Source organism: Molothrus aeneus, chromosome 5 (genome assembly GCF_037042795.1).
Source record: "Molothrus aeneus isolate 106 chromosome 5, BPBGC_Maene_1.0, whole genome shotgun sequence".
Classification (NCBI taxonomy): Eukaryota; Metazoa; Chordata; class Aves; order Passeriformes; family Icteridae; genus Molothrus; species Molothrus aeneus.
This window is the reverse complement of record NC_089650.1, coordinates 21,257,985-21,276,743: the sequence shown is the minus strand read 5'-3', so window position 1 is coordinate 21,276,743 and position 18,759 is coordinate 21,257,985. Positions and strand designations below refer to the sequence as shown.

General features: G+C 56.7%; 1 protein-coding gene across 1 annotated transcript; it reads left to right on the top strand.

Annotated features, from left to right (window-relative positions):
- Positions 1 to 8,936: 8,936 nt before the first annotated feature.
- Positions 8,937 to 18,574, top strand: SHISA8 (shisa family member 8). The gene is made up of 4 exons (XM_066550000.1): positions 8,937 to 9,775; positions 16,885 to 17,009; positions 17,114 to 17,254; positions 17,768 to 18,574. The coding sequence occupies exons 1-4, from the start codon at positions 9,228 to 9,230 to the stop codon at positions 18,079 to 18,081; spliced, it is 1,128 nt and encodes a 375-aa protein (XP_066406097.1). The 5' UTR covers positions 8,937 to 9,227; the 3' UTR covers positions 18,082 to 18,574.
- Positions 18,575 to 18,759: the final 185 nt, after the last annotated feature.

Below are 18,759 nucleotides of genomic sequence, written 5' to 3'. Positions count from 1 at the left end.
AGGCATGACATTTCCCTGCCACCACCAACCCAGCCACCCCTTCTCCCACTGGTCTTGCTGCCTGATGAGGGCAGGCTGGTGGTGGCCACTGTCACCACGCAGTCAGCAAGCTCCTATTCAGAGCTGAAGGACAATCTGGAAATGTGAGCTAAACATCTAAATGTGAGATCAATACTAAAACATCCCCTGCCCCTCCAAAGAGCCGTTTGGTATCTCTGATGCACGTACTACCTTCACACTGCAGGAGGTGCAAATGTCTGGGCTTTTCTCCTTTTCCTGAAGTGTTGGAAGTACTTTACCTAGAGCAGCCTTGAGCTGTCAGTCTTCCCCATGAAACAGGGGCTCCGGCCTTCACTCAAGAGGGACAAACTGAGGTAAGAGAGCTCCCATGTTTGCAAATCTTTATCACTCTGCATCCTTCATGCCTCCCAAAATTAGAGGCCCAGGGTCTGGTCTCATCTCCTAGATGCTAAGGGAGCAGAAATCGGGAGATCTTTTGGTCATGCTGTGCTCAGTGACACATCTGTGCTAACGTGGAATCTCTGGGGCAGGCTGGGAAGCAGCTTCCTGAGTCAGCTTGGTTTCTGCCAGGGTGTGGTTCCCTCTTCCCATGCTCCAGGCAGGACCCTGGGGAAGGGGTCCCCTGGCCAAACTCTTCTCCCAGCTCCCAGATCAGCACATGGCTTCCCTTTTCCAGTGGTGTCAGGAGCATCTACCCCGTGCCTGCCAGCCACTCCATCCTTAAAAAAGATGGTGGATGGGAGTTTTTGCACTTAATTTGGACATGGCCCAAGCCTGCTGGGCTCTCCATGCTGCCATTGGTAGAGCAGAAACCCACTTGCTGGTAGATGCCGAGAGTTTATTTTTCTCCTCATATTTGCAATTACCTCCACTAGTTGTTAGAAATATTGGCAAGTTTTAAAAATGATGGGGGCAGCCACATCCCTGCATTTACCTCCCTTGCTCCAGCAGCCACATCCCATCTCCAGCCAGGGCAGGGCCATCATCATTCTCTGACTGCAAAAGGCTGATGGTACATATTGAAACAGAGCATGAGGGGCAGAAAGCAAAGGATGAGGCCAAGAGCAGCACCAGAGGGCAACCACACAGTGTGTCACAAGGGCTCTTGTGACAAGATGAATGTCCAGCAGTGAGAGCTCCAGTTGGGGGACATCAGGGGCATCTGCCTCTGCAGGAACTGAGACTGTGAACTGGTCCTCCAAGAGGAGTGATGAGTGAGGATTAGTACCTGGGAGGCTTGAACACAGCTCTCCTCACTCGGTCACACGCCTTCCCTGCCCACAGTATCAGCCAACTCACAGGAGTTTTCACAGTCCCCTCCACCTGCACCCTGGTGCCGCACTCAGACAGCAGCAGAGGTGAGAGCAGACCTGTCACATCCCCCACCCCAATCCCTCTCTCCTGCTTTTGGCATGTTTTTAATGGTGTTTCTCTTGCTCCAGTCCGAGGCCTGTCTATAGCCACATACATCTCTCTGTCTGGATTTTCAGTTTTTCTCCTCTTCTGCTTAATTTACTCCTATTCCCCTCATGGTATACTATGCCCCTTACCCTGTCCTTTGTGGAGCTGCAGGTAGTTACTGAGCCTCTCATCCAGCCTCAGCACTTTGCAAACCTCCCACAGACCTTCAGAAATTATTTGTTGGGAGCTAATATTTTGCCTTTTTCCCTTTCCCTTCTTTTCCCCAAGATTTGCCACAGATCCTCCTGCATCCCTGGTCACAGGAGTTTTCAGTGTGCCCTGGTCCCTTGTTCCCCTTGGGGGAACTGGTGGGTGCACCCACCATGTGTCCTTGTATTAGTCTCAAAGGTACTCACTAACTTGCTCTTCCTGTGTAGAAAACACAGGACTTGTTTCACCTAAAGCTCTGCTGCTGGTGGCATCTGTCCTGTCCTTGGGCTGGGATTTGGGAGGCAGAAGGAAAATGACATCGCTAGTAGGAGCACCAAGGTGACTCCTGCTTGCTGCAGCAAGGCTGCTGCCGGCGTGGCAGAGGGAGAGTTCCTATGTGGGAAAGAGGCACGCTTGATATTTAGTCTCCCAAAAGACAGAGGCTTATTGCACAACAAAATGTCATCAGGGTAATGGTAGGAGACCTGAAGCAAATCCCTGCCGCTAATAGGATTGGGCCATCTTCAGCAGGTCTCACTCGCAAAGGCGGATCATGCCAAAATGAGGTTGGCTCAAAAGCCCAAGGATCCCGGCAGGAAAGGGAGCTCTGCTCACAGCCAGCCCTCTGATAGCAAAGCCCTCTCCTTCCTCTGTAATCCACTGAAAAGAGACATCAAAGGACAAGTACATCCATCCTGGGACACTCTTGGGAAGCCAAGGGCACAGAGAGCCTGCAGTTTGCTGCTACAGAGGGGAAGAGGCAGCTTGGCACATACCAGTGCCTGTGGAAGGGCAGGTGGAGGAAAGTGATGGTCCCAAAGGCAGCACAGCACGCTGCTCTGTGCAGAGGTGGTGCATGGGCATTGCACATCCACACCTCTGTGTTCTCTTTACCTTCTCACCCTTGTTCTCTTCCATTGGAAAAGCAAAACTGACTCTCTGGGCCTTCCCTAGGTTTAATTAAAGGTCTTCCCTGTCCCATTCTGCTCAGAAGCCTTTCCTGGTATCTACCTGAAGCTCCTCTTTCTCAGGACACATCCCTGATTTTTTTTCTCCCCTTAGCATCTCAAGAAAGGGCAGGAGCCCAGTGGACTGGGAGCCTTTTGTAGAGCCAGCCTTTGCTGGAATGTTGCAGTGTGTCGCCATTTCCTGTCTCACCTATGCCATCCCCCTCAGGTGTGCCAACCTTTCACCCTCCCCTTTTGCCCTCCTGCCTGGCACCTTCCAGCAAGGTGCTGTGTGATTGGCAGATGCCCCCAGGCCTGGGGTCATTGGTTTGTCCTAGTGTCCACATCCCCTGACCCTTCCCCTGCTCACACCTGGTTGGCCCTCACCTGTCCGTCCCCTCCCCCTGTCCCCGGGGCTAAAAAGGACACGAGACCATGCAGTCGGGGTCTCTGCCGTGTCTCTGGCTCTGCCGTCTCTGGCTGTCTGGAGCTGTTGCCAGATTCAGAAATCTACCATGCTACAATAAACTCTGGATCTAAGCTACACGGCAGAACCCGCTCCTTTTCTCTTCACCGTTGCCTGAATCTTTTCCACCAAAGGTAAACTGAGTTCCTATTTTGCCTGGACTTGTTCTGAGCGCCCAGCTGCAGCACCTAGCCAGCCAAAGGTATCTCTGGGGTGAAAAACGCCACAGCTGCCGCCTTTGGTCCAACAGCAAGGCCAGATGAAGCCAGGCAGGACACACCCTGAAACATTCGGGGCTTAATATTTAATACTGGAAAAGGGTTATCATGAGAGGAGGAGTGTGCTGAGACCCTTCAAGTCTCTGCTGGAAGAGACTGTCCCCCTGCACAAAGAGCTAGCAGAGGGTGAGGTGGATGTGCTCCTGCTGCCAACATTCCACCAGTCATCCATCCTCTGTTTCCATGTCAAAATGTTGGTCTTGTAGAAGCAAAGATTTCATCAACATTCATACCCCACCACAACCACACGCAGTCACATCCACCTGACCCAAACTTCTGCTGTGTGGGGGTCGTGAGCCCCTACACGTCTCCTGGTTCCAGGGGATGAGGAGATGAGGAGGGACAGCTGGTTTGCACAGAGGCATCCTGCCCTGCTGGCCATGCCGTGCTGCCCTGCAGGCTCTGAGCTGCCCGCAGCACCTGAGTGTACCTGGCAGCCGGCCGGCACCTGTGCCAGAGTCTGCGCTTGGCACGGCCGCCCTTCCCGAGGAGAGGCTGTGCCCGCTGCTGCCGGTCTGACGCCGGGGCAGCACGCAGCACGCTGCTCCCGGCCATATGGCCTCCTCCTGCACACCCTGCCTCGGCCGCCGGAACAGGCACCCTAAATCCCCCATCCCAGCAAACCCCAACAGCTCACTGCCACCACCACCACCACCACCACCTCAGGTGCTCAAGCACGGGAGGGGAAGTGCTGGGTCCCTTTTGCCGCCACGGTCCGGTTTTTATTGCTCCACAGTTGGCTAAAGCAGCCTGGGGCTGGCCCCGCTGCCTCCCATCCTCCCTGCAGCAGACCCCCTTCACACACAGCTGTTACACTGAGCCCTGAGGATGCCCTGTGCTGCAATGGCTGCTCTCATTCTTTCTCTCTTTGGGTGTGTTTTGCCCTAAATGAATGTGGTTTGAATCAGGAAGGGTGGTCAGGGGTGAGAGGGGAGGGGGTGAAGAGAGGGAGCATAGCCAGAGATGCCACTGCACTGCTGAGTAAGCTGGGCTGTGCATTACTGCTTCCAGGTGTTATATGGCTTTTTAATGCTTGAAAAACTAGTAGAAACTTATTTTGAAGAGGAAAGGAGAAAATACTCGGGCTCCACCCAGGATAGCAGCAGGGACCTGCCACACAAGCCCAGCACAGAAGGAGGTTTGAGGCTGGGGTGCTCCTGCTCAGCCTGCAGGCACCAGTGAGGGGACAGTTTTGGGTCAATGTCCAACTGACTGCCCTGAAGCCCAGATGAGTGTAAACAGGGCTGCAAAGGCTCTGGAGCCATCCCCAACACAACCTCCAGACTGCTCCAGCAAAACCCCTGGGCTAACGAGCTGATGGGTACCGAGTGCCTGCAAAGGGGGAGCATTTACCAGCAGCATCTCCCAATTTAATCCTAAATGCGAAGTCCATATGCAGACAGCCTGGGGGCCTGGGGGGTCACAGCTGATGCTCATGGACCTTTGTGCTGTATGTGGAGGCATGGCTGCCCTCTAACAGTGGCAGCTGAGGGAGCTCGGGCTTCCAGCCCAGATCCTGCTTGCCCATACGGCAACATAAATTAAAAATAAGCCCTTGCTTTGAGCTGATTTTCTCCTCGTTCTTCTGGATGTCATTTGGATTCGAATCCAGCCGCGTTTGGGAAGCTGGAAGCTCGCAAATCTCAACTTTTGAATGTTTGCAGTTATGATGGTAATGGTAAAGCACATATGCTTCTGTATTCTCTATAAGCCGTTATGAGGCACAGTTGTTCTTTTACAGCCATTTTACAGCCAGAGCATCAAGCACAGGCAGGAAAATAAAATCCTTGTGCACATTGTGCTGGAAATAGGGTGGATGGTGGCTGCTCTGGGCTCAGCCACCTCATCTCTGTGCCTGCCCCAGTGCATTTAACTTTTCCCTGCTTTAGTTTTCCAATGCCAGTAGCCAAGGATCTGCTTTGGTTTCCCTAATCCATGTGATTAGGGAATGATAATGATAATGTGAGGAGGGGAGTAGCATCTTATTGCACATTAGGCCAGCACTCAAGCCCAGGGATCCCTAATCACAGTCCAGGGGTCCCTTATCCCAGTCCTAGACAATGGATCTAGAAAACTCAGGACTTACGAACAGGCCAAAGAAATTTCCCTCACAGAGACAAAGGCAAGGGGAGACTTTTCCCTGGCTCTAGGCCTGGCTGGAACAGAAACAGCTTCAGTAGCTAAAGTTTTGAGAGAAGCACGTTTCTCTGATGTATCCTGGGGAATGGTGGGAGGTGTGGGGGGATGCACACACCCCGTGTACCCCCAGGGATAGTAGCAGGAGCTCTGCCTCTCCTCTGCCTCCAGGCAGGGGACAGTGTCGCAGCGCATGCTGGAAGCTCTTCCTGACAGCCTTCCTTCGCCTTCAGCTCTTCCTAGATGATGATGTCGGGTGTTGCTGCTGATTTGCAAGCAGCAAAACCCACTCTGGCAGCACTCCTCAGCACACAAACATGAGGTGCTGGAGCCCTCCTATTGCAGCACAGCCCTTCAAGATGGGGCATCATCCCACAGCAGCACCCTTTCCCTCATTCACCCCTTGGCCCTGAGCCCGGCTCAGTTCTACATGGTAAAAATCACTTTTCTGGGAGAGGAAAGTGTCTCTGATTCTCTGGGTGGGAGGGAGGGGGAGCTGGCTGGGTAGCTTTGGGGCTCCAAACATCCACTGCCAGCTTTTCTCAGGAGCTGACTGCACCCCAAATCCTTCCACATTCAGGGAGGCTCCCAGGGCTTTACTTCACACTGATGATGGTGATGGCTCCCTCCTCCTCCTGCTCCTCGGGCAAGGGCCTGGCAGCTCTGCTAGGCTTGCACCCCCATGATCAGCAGGGATCTGGGTCTGTCGGGCTCTCTGGCTGTGACAGAAAGGATCTTCTCCAGATCACCGTGCCCTGCCAGAAACAATCTGTTTACAGTGTCAGTGCTCGGCGCATCCCTCCCCACTCGGTGTTGAACCGCCCGAATATCCTATTTCTGCAGGCACAGAGACACCCTTCTGTAGTCTGGGTGGCATTGTCACTACAGGGAATATTTCTGTGACATCCTCCAAGGCTGGTGGGTCAAAGTCTAACGGAGCTCTTCTCCCAAATCCCCGTCCCTAGTAGTGTCCATGGACGTTGCAAGCATGTTCTTTGATTTTTCTCCAGTGGTCCCTGCTGACCTGAATTTTCCTGTGGGTCCTGCCGCTGCTTCCCGGTGATGTGAGAGTGTAGGTGCCAAGCTGCAGGATTGCCCTCTCACAACCCCCTCCCTTTGGGGATGCAGCTAGAGGCTGGGTCACTTATTTGACAAAGATGAGCTGACGGCTCAGCGGGGCTGCGGGCTGCAGCCCCTGGTGCCAGCACTGCACGGAGCCAGCCTCGGCCGGCCCTGCGCGCCGGGGACGTGCCGGGAGGATGCTCCTCCGAACCATGCCCTTGGCTTTGGTTTCCTTCTGGGTTGATGCACGCAGCTAACGCCTGCGAGCGGCTCTTCCTCCCTCCTTCTCGCTCCCAGAGACCCTTTAAATCGGTTGCTTCACACTCAGTAAACACCCTCCCCCGCTCCTTAAAACCGTTCCCTTTCTCCCAGGTCATGCCAGGCAACCATTTTCCAGCAAACTCCCCGATTTTGGCCAGTTTTTCGCTCTGACTGTTAACAGTCTGTTAAACCCTGCGGGCCCCCGGGGCGACTCTGCTCGCACACACGTCGGGAGCGATCAGCCGGTGCCTGGGAAACGACTGCTGGCGTTACCTGGGCAGCCGCAAACTTTGCTTGCGCAGCTTCTCTCAAGGCCGATGCTGCTTTCGGCTATTAGTGGTAACGACCCCCATGTCTGCAACTTCCAGGCGATGGGGCCTTTCATCAGAGAGTCCTCCGAGATGCAGGGAAAGTGTGGCTTTTCCGCCTCACTAGATTTTTATCTCTTTCAGGAAGCTCTGGAGGCTACAAGCTACCTTACCTAATGGATCTCTATTAGGCTGAGGCACTTGGGACCCATGGACACGTCCCGGGCTCCAGCTGCTCTCCTCATCCATGCTTTCAATGTCTTTGACTTTTGCCAGACTCCAGATGGGAAGCAACCGGGGGCCTGCAGGGCTCAGGCTTGGTGAACAGGGAAAGGATATTTTATCCTCTAAATCCATCCCCCAGAAAAACACACAAGTGTTTCACCCTCGATGGGGTGGGAAGCTTTTTGTGCAAAGCTCCAGCCTGAAACATCAGATTGCCATGATGCACAGGGAGGATGATGACAGAGTGCTTCATCCCATGTGAGACCCTCAGCCTGTCCCCTGTGGTGTGGCAGGTAAGGCATGGCTCCTGAGGACAGGCTGGTCCATGGGGTTTCGGTGTTGGCCGGAAGGAGGCATCTGCCAGAGGGAGGTGAGCCTCCCCGACCTGTTTAATCCCACCTCCATTATTATAATCTTTTTGTATCACCACTTGCCTGGGGGCTGGGGTCTCCTGTGCCAGCACTACGCAGCCCAAGGGCAGCCACATCCTCCAGGTTAGAGTACAAACAGGGCAAGAGAGAACAACGCATTATTCATCCTCTCAAAGAGCATGGAGGGAATGTATGCCCAAGAACATAATGGTGATGCCAGGGTCTGTCTGGAGGTGATGAGGCTGCAGCCACAGCTCCCATATGTCACTGCCCCTCACCCCAGCCACCCTTGTTACAGGCTGTACAATGTGTTAGTGCTGGGCAAGGGGCCCAGCAGCCCCTCAGTTCACCCCATCCTGCTGTTATCACAATGGCCCCAGAGGAGGAAAAGGAAATCATGCCCTTTTGGGAAGAGGAGCTGGCAGTGAGGATGAATACCACCTTTATGGGTGGCACCAGCCTGGGACCAGAGCAGTGGATGCACATTCCCCAGAGAGTCTGAACTTCGAAGTCCAAACACAGGGCCAGCCAGTGGCTAGTTGAAAATCATCCCGACTCTGTGGAGGATGACTTTCCAGGGGTGCCCCAGTAGCCCCCCACTTTGCCCATCCTACAGCCCCCCGTAGACAGCTCCCCTTGGGGGATGCTCTGATGTTCACAAGGGTCTGGGACTGCTGCTCTCCCCCCTTCCCTAAGTGTCCCCTTCGCTGAGGGGCTGCAGAAGGGCACCCCACCACTCCGGGGGCTCTGTTCCCTCAGCATAAACCTCTCCTGTACCACTGAGTGCCCGCCTGCGGCCCCGCAGCTCCCGTCCGGGCGAGTGGGGGTGCCGCGGCGGGGCTGGGGGTGCTCGGGGGCGGGCGGGCAGCGCGGGACCGGTGCCACGCGTGTCCGGCCGCCCGCGGCGGCTGCCCGACGGGGAGGGCGGGTGTCCTGCCACCCGGTGGCGGCGGGGAGCCTGGCAGAGGACTCGGTGAAGGACCTTCTCCGGTTTCCTCGGGAGGCTGTCAGGCGGCGGGGGAGCCGAGCCCCCTGCGCCTCGCTGGCCGCGCCGGCTCCCTCCCCCTCTCCCCCGCACCCCTCCTCCTCCTGCTGCTGCTCCTCCTGCTCCTCCCGCCCTGGTGCGAAGGGCTTTTGCTGCTTTTCCATTCTCTCTCCTCCCTGTCTCCTCGGCGGAGCGCGGTGCCGGGAGGCGCGGGCAGAGCGCGGGGATGGGGCGGCCGCCGGCGCCCGACCCGCCCGCCCGCTCCCGCCGCCCGCCGCCGCGTCCCCTCCCCGGCCGGCGGGAGGCGGCGGCTCTCCCATGCCGCCCGCCTCGCCCCCTGCTCTGAATCTCTGCCTGTCAGCCGATCTGGAGAGAAACGGGGAAGGGGTACGTCCCCTCGCACTTTTATTTTTCACCCACTTCTTTTTTTCTACCCTTTTTTGTCTTCCCTCCATTACGCCCCCCTTCTCCCCAGCCCGTTTCTCCTCCATCGGGGCTCTTCAGCGGCCATGCGGCCGGTCCCGGGCGAGCGGCTCTAACTCGTCTCCTCGCCCGGATGGCCCCCCGGAGCCGCGGGCGCATGGAGCCGAGCTACGTCGTGGGTATCTGCTGCCTGGTGCTGCTGGAGCCGGGCCGGGTGTGGAGCGGCGAGCCCAGCACCGGGGGGCCCGGGGAGAGCGGGAACAGCAGCCAGGCTCCGCCGCCGGAGACCACGGTCCCTGCGCCCACCGGAGCGGCACCACCGGGGGGGGACCGCTGCCGCGGGTACTACGACGTGATGGGGCAGTGGGACCCGCCGTTCAACTGCAACGCCGGCATCTACCAGTACTGCTGCGGGACCTGCGGGTACCGCTTCTGCTGCCAGTTCAAGCCCGGGCGGCTGGACCAGAGTGGCTGCTCCAACTACGACACCCCCAACTGGGTCAACACGGGCCAGCCGCCTGCCCGGGTGGACGAGACCCCCGAGGACCCCACTCGTGACAAGACCAACATGATCGTCTACATCATCTGCGGTGTGGTGGCCATCATGGTGCTGGTGGGCATCTTCACCAAGCTGGGCCTGGAGAAGGCACAGGGTCCCCAGACAGAGATGACCGTCTCCAGGTAAAGGGATCCACCTTCCCTGCTTCATCTCCCCAAGGGTGGCAGCTCATGTTCCTAGCTGATTGCATAGACTCCTTGGGACTGCCAAGAGGGTGAGGTGATCCCTAAAATCCCTGTCCAGCATGCTGAAACACCAGGGGTTGGGTTGGCTGTAGCCCACTAACCTGGTAGGGAGGGCTGGCAGCCAGGACAGCCTCCATGAGAAGGGGTGGTTGTACACCCACATCCTCTCAAAATGACCTGCTCTGTCTCTTGAGGAGGCATGTCCCTGGCTCAGGAGTGCCAACCCACCAGGCAGTGGGGTGGGTGACATGTGAGCTATAGGACGAGGCTTTCCCCCCCCAACAAATATGTGATTCCCAATGTCCCAGGAAGGTGAGACCAGGTCTGACTGTGTGTGGGGTGACTCTGGACTGCAGTCCCCTTGATCTCAGCCTTGCTTGCAGTGCTGGGGGAGATGAGGTGGCAATGACAGTTCCACGGTGGCTGCTGCGCCAGCTCTGTGTGCATGTGTGTACACACGTGTATGCGCGTGCCCGGGTGTGCCCTGGTCTCTGCTCCGTGCAGCAGCAGAGACACTGCCCTTGCAGGGGGTGCCCACACTCTTATACCCCCTGGAGCACACCCTCCAGTGGAAAGTTGGGCAGCTTCTTCTTGGAGCCCATGCCCTGTGGCTCCAACCTCTGCTTTTCAGCCCATTCCTGGGGCTGAGCACAGGGCTGGCAGGGGGAAGGTCAAGATGTCAGACACACCTGAGCACTGGAGACCCCCTGCATCTCCTCCAACTCCTGTGCTGCTGCTGTGGCTGTCCTGCATCTTCCCCTCTCCCTTCTGCTGCCAATACATGCTTCTCTCCCCATCCTGGGGCTTTACTTTGCATTTTCCCAGTGAGGACATCAAGCCTGGAGAGAAACACATTTTCATGCCATTTTGTTAAGGGATTTTAGCTTTTAAAAAAAGGAAAAGCAGGGCTGGTGGAAATTATTTCATCAGGATGATCAGGCAACTGTCCTGATTGCAACCCCCAGCACTAGCACACTCTCTCCTTCCCCTGGAGCACCCTTTTTCTCCTGCCCATTTGGGACTTATGCAGCACTGGGTGCTGCACCCCAAATCCAGAGCCATCCTACTTCTTGCACCCACCCAGGGGAGCAGAGGCTGATCACCCCTGGTTGGAGGAGGGGTCATATACTGAGCCATGGAGGAGGGTCACAGGACCCTTCTGAGACACAGGAGGCAGTTTTGGGGGGATCTATGCTGTGCCCCCACCTTGGCAGGGAGCATGGCTGTGTGCTGCTCCATGCCCATGCCTCCCCCCGTGTTGCCTGAGGAAGTGCTGGCACCTTGACAGGATCAATACGGCCTCCGCCAGCCTCCTGATCCCCTTCCACTCGCCTGCCGCTGTGTCTTTTTTTGGTCATCCCCCCCACCTCCTGGGAAGGAGATACTGTGCTCAGGGAGGGGTCAGATCAGACCCTGGGACACCCAGACCCGGGTCCTCATCCCCTGCCTTTGGGTATTGCCTTCTCCCACCACCAGACGCTGGTGGGACTGCTGCCACTCACCAGGGGCTGTTTTCTGTAGGTAGCCTCAATTCTGCGCTGCTGGAGCCAGGTGTTTCCCCTGGTCCCCCCCCACCTCTAAACTCATGCAAGCCAGAATTTTCCCACTGAGTTTGGAGAGATAGGTGCCTATTCTCCATAATGCCACAGATCTTTTGGGCACTAGCATACAAATTGGGAGAAGATGAGTTTTTCTCATCCACCTTTGAGGGACAAAATCAGAAGGGCACCTCCATCACTGCGGAAGTCAGGAGAAGTCTTGCCCTCTTCTGTGCCCTTCAGTGCGAGATGTGAGCAGCTCTGGTTCCTCAGGGATGGTGACTGAAAAGCTGTGGCAGGGCAGGAGTGGTGCCTCAGGTGCAGAGCCCCAGGAACCAGGCAAGACACCAGGCTGACATGACTTCCTGGGTGCTGGGCTGATGGAGACAGTGCCAAAGCCTGGGTACACAGCATCAGCATCCTCAAAGGGACACTGTCATCTCCATTCCACTGTGTCTGGGCAGCTGGGGGAATATGCTTTGTCTTGGTGCCTCTGAGACAGCAGGGCTATTTCTACCTGCCTTGCCACTGTACCCACGCATGGTCCAAGGCATGGGCAGTGCCACCTTGCCACTCTCCTGGCGCCTCAGGTAGGAGCTTCTCATTTGCTCCTTGGGCACCGCATCATGGCCTTGGGCCAGCTCCCTGTTACACGGTTGTCTTGATTTCCATTCCTGTCCCTTCCTCCTGCCGGGGTTTTTCCGCTCCTGGGGAGCACTTTGTGCTGCCCTGGACAGCTCCCATTGCTGCTGCTTGCAGGTTTCTCGCTTGGGGGTTAAGGTCAACCACTTCTGCACCTCCAGATGTTGTTTGTCATGGTTCTGGTCCTGGTCCAAACCCAAGAAGAGTGACCAGGTGCAAAAAGTTCATTAGCTTCCCTCTGATGGAGACACCTGAGTCTGTGTCCAGCTTGTCCTGAGACCCCCACACCTTGGCCATCTCCAACATGTCTTTGTCTCCTCATGGGTTTGGCTGCTGGTCCACCCAGGGAAGTGGGCGCTCTAGTGATTGCAGCTACCTGGTTTGTCTTCCCGTCCTCATCTGCCTTCCTCCTGCAGGACCTTATGGCAGCTCCTGCAATCCCCTCTCCTTCCTGCTCGGCTCATGCTTGGCATCTGTCCCCGGCACTCGCTTAGCCTGGCCAAACCCCGCGTTGAGTCAGGAACACCTGCCTGTGTTTTTCTTCCGTCCCCAGATCTCCGAGGACGTTGGGTCCTTGGGGGCCTCTAGGATCTGTCTGTGCCCATTACACTGAGAGCAAGCACGTGCCCCAGACCTCTCCCAGAAAACCTCCTGGGTGGGAATTGCAAATTTATAGCTGGCATGAACAACCCTATGGGAAGAACTGGGTAAGGAGCAGCCTTCCAGGGAGTAGGTGGGATTCTAGAGAGGGCCAAAACAACTGTTAGGAGCAGGTGCCCTGGCAGCTGCAGTAGGTGAGTGCTCAACTCTGGCTTTTCACTCCTTGGGACTCCCTGTGCTATTTGGGGTCCCCAAATTTGGCCCCACTGTTCTCCAGCTGTGCTGGGTGTTTCTCTGGCAATGCTCAAGTCCAGGGCCATGCCTACAGTTGATGTCCATGGTAGCAGGTAGTAGTGAAGACTTAGAAAAAGTGTTTGCAGGCAGCATGGTGTGCTATCACGTGCTGCCCTGGCTCTTTGGGGGACGAAAGAGGATCCAGCTCCAGTAGGGAGGGAGACCTGGAGGTCTGTCCCTAGACTGAACACAATGTTTGGGGATGCTCATTTCTACTTTGCCCAAGCTCCAATACCCACCACTGCAATTCCCATTTTGTAAAGACACCTTGATAACCCCACGCCCTTCTGAGCATCCCTGAGTGTACCAGCCCCACTGGCAGGTGTCCCACAGTGCCTAATGCTGCTCAGTTGCATGAATGGGCACCTCTGCTCTGGGAAGACACACTATAAGCTGTGGGAAATGTCTCCCTTGGGAGGTGAAGATGAGGCTCTCACTGGGCACAGAGGTGGTGTGAGCAGCTAGGATGCTCACCTGTGGCTGCAGAGTGCTCTGTGCCTCCTGCAATGCTGCACCTCTGCTCATCACCCCACTCATCCAGTGGCTGCCACCTTCTGCGTCCCCACCAAGGGTTCAGCTCATGGCAATGTCACTTCTCCCCATCAGTTCATTATCTCTCCTCTCTCCTGGAGGCTGTGCTCCTGTCTCCCCCCACTGTTCCCTGTCCCCTTGCCAGGATTTCCATACTCTCTCCTACTGGGCTTGCCAGGTATGGGGCTTGGGCTTCCCAAAAAGCGAGTCAGGCCGTGGACTGGGCTGCTGTTCCAGGTCAGCATCCTGCTCCCACACAAGCACCTTGGGGATGGATCAGGAGCACTGAGTGCTTCATGCATGGCTTCTGCTGCGAAGATCTCTTGGCCTCCATCATTATTGCTTCTGGATGTGCCTCTGTGCTTGGTCTCAGGTCTTGCACTAGGCTAGTTTGCAGCATCTTTGTCGCACCCTTAAGCAGAGCTAGGCTCACTATGGTGGTGGCTGCATGCCTGCCCAGTTGACGCCCAGGCAAGCTGAGTGGCAAGCCACCTGCACACATGGCCTCATGCTCTCTGCATCCATGGCCAGAGTGTGGACGGAGACCTCAGCAATTCCATTCATCAGGCCTTTTGGAAATGAGCAGTGCAGATCTGAAGCTACATCTGCTCTTTGTTTCTTTCCTCCATCTGCACTACCAATCCATCTTGGTGCTGCAGACCACCAGGTGACCTAGGGAGATGGGGCTTGACCTTCCTCACATCCCCCAGCCACAGAACCAGACTGAGGCTCAAAACCCCCAAGGTGATGTTCAGTGAGACAACAACTCCTCCATAGTGTCACCTTCCATGTCCACCTTCCCTGCAATGCATCACCGGGGGATGAGCCAGGGAAGGGGTGCAGTCCCTGAAAGCCCCACTGGCAGTCCTGGCCAGTGGCACTACTCGTGGTGCAAGGGCAGGGTGAATCCAAGTGTTGGTGGTGCTGGGGACTGGTGCATGTCTCTCACCTTAGCAAAAGAGCTCATTAATTGCTGCTCGAGGCGTTGTTGTTAATTGTTACTGTCCACACGCCCCGAGTGGTCAGCAGAGAGGGCACGTTTGTGAGAAAGAGCATTGATGGATTTATGTGGAGAGAAGTCATAGATAAAGGATTGCTCAAGCTTCATAAATAGACCCGAGGAAAAGAAAAAATAATGTTAAAAATAGGTCAAATTGCATTGGACTTCCTGTTGAAACAAGCCTGTTTGAGCGCTGGCCCCGGGGACAGGCAAGAGCAGGCAGCGTCCAGTGGGGAGGGGCTGGTGAGCAGTGCACCCCAGGGAAGGTGGGAGTTGACAGGCCAGCAGCTCCCCGAGTTGACAGCCCACACCCATGGCCTCGGGGGCGCTGCCTCCCCCTGCCCTGCCTAGGCCTGTGCCCAGGGATTCTCTGACTGCAGCATCCACGGCCTGAACCCTGGTTGGGTCAGTCTGTTGCAGGAAGGTTCCTGGGAAGGTGCAGGTTTTGAATAGCTGCAGGATGGAGATGCCACAGTCTCCCCAGGGAGTCTGGTCAAGCATTTAACTACTCCTGCAGGAAAAAAAAAAGTTTCTTCTGTTTAAACAGTATTTTCCATTTCTGTTAGCACCTGTCACCTCTTGTCAGCTTGATGCTGTCCTTGTTGCACCCTCCCTTCAGCTACTCACGTACATTGATAAGATCCCCCAAAACCTTCTTTTCTCCAGGCTGGACAGTCTCAGCTGTCTCAGCCTCTCCTCATATAAAAGATACTCCAGTCCCATCTTTGTGTCCCTTCCCTGGACTCCCTCCTGTACATCCATGCTTCTCCTGTATTGAGCTGGAGCCAGCTCTCCAGAGGTGTGGCCTTACCAGTGCCGAGCAGAGAGGAAGGATTGCCTTCCTAGACCTGCTGGCAACACTTTGCCTAATGCAGACCAGGAAACCATTCAGCGCCTTTGCCCCAAGGGCACTCTGCTGGCTTATGGTCCACCAGGATCCCCAGGCCCTTTTCCGCCAAGCTGCCTTCCAGCTGGTCACCTGCCAGGGTTTGTTCCTCGCTCGTTTTCAATTTCTTCAGCTCTATCAGGGTTCTCTTGGCCCATCTGGAGATTAAGTGATCCCAGAGGGATTGCTACAAAGCTTCCCAAGAATGATGTGAAATTAACCCACAGGGCAAGTGACCCTTCCTTGTAGCTTTGCTCTTGCCCCTGCCCTGTGATGCTGACTGATTCCAAACTGGGAGGGAAAAGGCTCCCTCAGGTCCCCACAAGGATAAGCATCCCCCAGGTACAATTCATTGCTTTCTTCCTTGCTCTCACTGCTTTTTCTGGAAATTCTGAGCATCACATTCACTAGGTTTTTGAGCACTCTGGTGCCATGAGCTGACACATCTACCAAGTCAGGATTATTCCCCCCTTCCTCTCCAATTTGCATTTATGCATGTTGAGTTTAATCTGCTGTTTTATCGTCCAACCACTTGCTAACCGTCAGCTCACAGTGTGCGTCTGTGAGCCAGCCAGAGCCTTCGAGGCGCAAGGCATGCTGACAGTGAGCTGGGGATTAGCGAGCCAAAAAAAGCTCTGAGTGGACACCCCTGCACTCTTGCAGTCATGCAGGCATGGTCTCTGCAGGGGGAATGGTGTGTCTTCTCATCACAAAGCCCTACGCCAGCAAGAGCATCCCATCCTGTTCTAGGACTTGCTGCCAAAGGCTGCAGTGGCACGTGGCTAGGTCCTGCTCCAGCACTGCCAATGTGCTTCCTCTGTCACTGCTGTTGTACCCTCCTCTGACACCACCAGCACCGGTGTACCTTGCTCCAGCATTGCTGGTGTGCCTTGCTCTGGCACCACCAGCATGCCTCGCTCTGGCATTGCCAGCGCGCTGTGGTGGGACTGCAGAATCTCTGTCCATGAATGTTAAACGAAATAGGGCTCTATCTTATGTAATGGTGTTTAATGTTTAATGCTGTTACTCACAAGGAGGGTGTTATGCACAGACAGCGCCTGCGCCAGAGGCTGCCACTAGTTTATTTCCTTCCCTGAAGGGGCACAAGTGGCCTCTCTAATCCCTTCCTTGGGATCTTCTCTGTTTCAAAGGGACTTGAGTGGAGGTGTTGCTTCCTCTCCCCTGTTCCACCAGGCTCTCGCTCCAGGGGAGGATCCCAGAAGCGTTGCTCCAGCTTCCATCAGATCAGTTTCCTCTGCCTCAGTTCATTGTTCCCTTGCAGCCTGCTCCAAGCCATGCATCTCCCTCACCACTCTTACCCACTGATGGTCCCGGCTCTGGGAGGGCTCAGCCCCAGCCAGATCCCAATTAGCTGTTAGACTTGTTAGCTCAGGCTGCAAAAGCCTGGAGGCACTCTGGGTGCATTGCTCCCAGTGGCTCTTTCCTAGCCCCAGGCTGCCTAGCTCTGCCTTCAGAGTGGAGTTCAGGGCTGGGATGAATTAGGGGTCCCAGGGGAGCAGGATATTGTTCTAACAGCCCTTCACCCCCTCTCCAGGACACTGACAGATCTGCTGAAGCAGCCAGGCCACAGCCCCTCTGAGAACATGGACAGCCTCATGGGGGGTGTGCAGGTCCCACTGAGTGAGGGGCTGGCTCGGGGTCCCTCCAGAAACAGCACAGGTAAGGCACTGGTATGGTGGGGAAAAATAAGTTCCTTTGAGTGAATAAAGGTAGTGGGAGGGCACAGCCTACAGCTGAGCCCCCACCCGTCTCTGCCCCTCCAGACAAGCCACCCTTGAACAACGCAGTGGCCATTGCCCCTTCACTGGGGCGGCCCCACAGCCATGGCAAGCGCCTGCCTCTGGCCAGCAGCCTGGCCCTCTCAGCCCCGGACTACACTTCCTACACCACCCTCAAGGTTGGAGGTGAGTGCCTTTGCCGTGGGGGTGGGGTGGTGGCTGGAGGCGTGCACCCTGTTGACCCCAGAAACCAGGTGAGGAGGGGCACAGGGCTCACAAAGGGGCACAGGCAGGACAAGCATCCCAGTTTCCCAATGCTCCTGGGGTCACTGCTCACAGCAGAAACTCTGCAGCTCCTCCACCACTCCACCAGCCAGCTGTGCTGCCCAGCCAGTCAGTGCCCAGGGTCTCCCACGGATCCACTGCGCTTCCCAGTGACCCAGGATCCCACACAGCCCTGAAGCACTGCCCACCCCATCAGGGTTCAGGATCCACATGGACACTCTGCACTGCCCAGCAATTGGTGCCCCGGGATCTCCCAACATCACTGCCCAGCCAGTTTATTGCCAGTATCCCTCACTTAGCACCCGGAATCCCTCCTACAGCGCCATCCCAGCCTTCACCACTGCCCCCTCCCTGGTCCCCCGTGCCAGCAGAAAGGGGTGTCCCTGCAGGGGTGACACTGCACTGTCCCCACAGAGAGCGCCACCGAGGACTTCTACAGGCGGTTCGGGGGGCTGGAGCCACCCCCCGCCAGCACACTGACCTTCCCAGCCGAGGCCCCGGTCCTGGCCGAGGGCTGCCCCCTGCCCAAGGCCAAGGGCACCAAGGTGCCAGGGGGTCTGGCCTTCCCGGGGGGCTGGGAGGGGGGCCCCCATCGCGGCCCCCGCCGGCCGGGCCCTGCCACCCTGCGCCCTGAGGGGCCACCTGAGGCCTTTGGCCCCTCCGCCTCGCTGTACGGGCAGCACTCCCGGCACTTGGCCACCAACAGCAAGACCGAGGTCACCGTCTGACGGCCGGTGCCAGCGGGGACCGGGGCTGCCCCTCAAGGGGGAGTTGCGGCCATCGGGGGCAGCCCACCGGAGGAGGAGAACACCACAGGACTTACACAAACCGCGACGCTGGCCAGAGCGGGAGACGCACCGTCCTTCCTGGCCCCAGGGATGGGCACTGCCACCTGCACTTCACCATCGAGGAGGCACTGGGGACTCATCCGGAAAAGTTTCAGGCATTCTAAGTCCACGTCCGGAAGAGGCTGAGCCGGGGACACACTGGCCATAGCCTGCTCAGGGGATGGGGGCCAATGCTGGACAGACTGGGAACAGATCCTGCTGGGGCCAGGCACCCCCACCTGGCTCCCCTGACGAGGTGGGGGAAGAGCAAAAGACTCAAAGCACCGCCCCCAAGCTGCCTGCACAGCCCGAGCAGCCCCCTGCCCTCCCCAGCCTCCTCCCTGCCCCACTGCCCCAGCCTCCACCTTGTCAATAAATAACACATTAAACTGTATGGCCTTGGCATGAATTGGCTGGGGAACTTCACACTCCTTACAAAACCTTCCCCCGGGGCAGCAGGGCTCAAAGTCCACTCCCTCACAGGGCGTGGGGAACCCCCCGCACTGGGGGATGTGGTGGGAACACAGCTTTAAGGGCCAACTGCAAAACCCTTCAAGCAGCTGCACAAAAAACAGATCT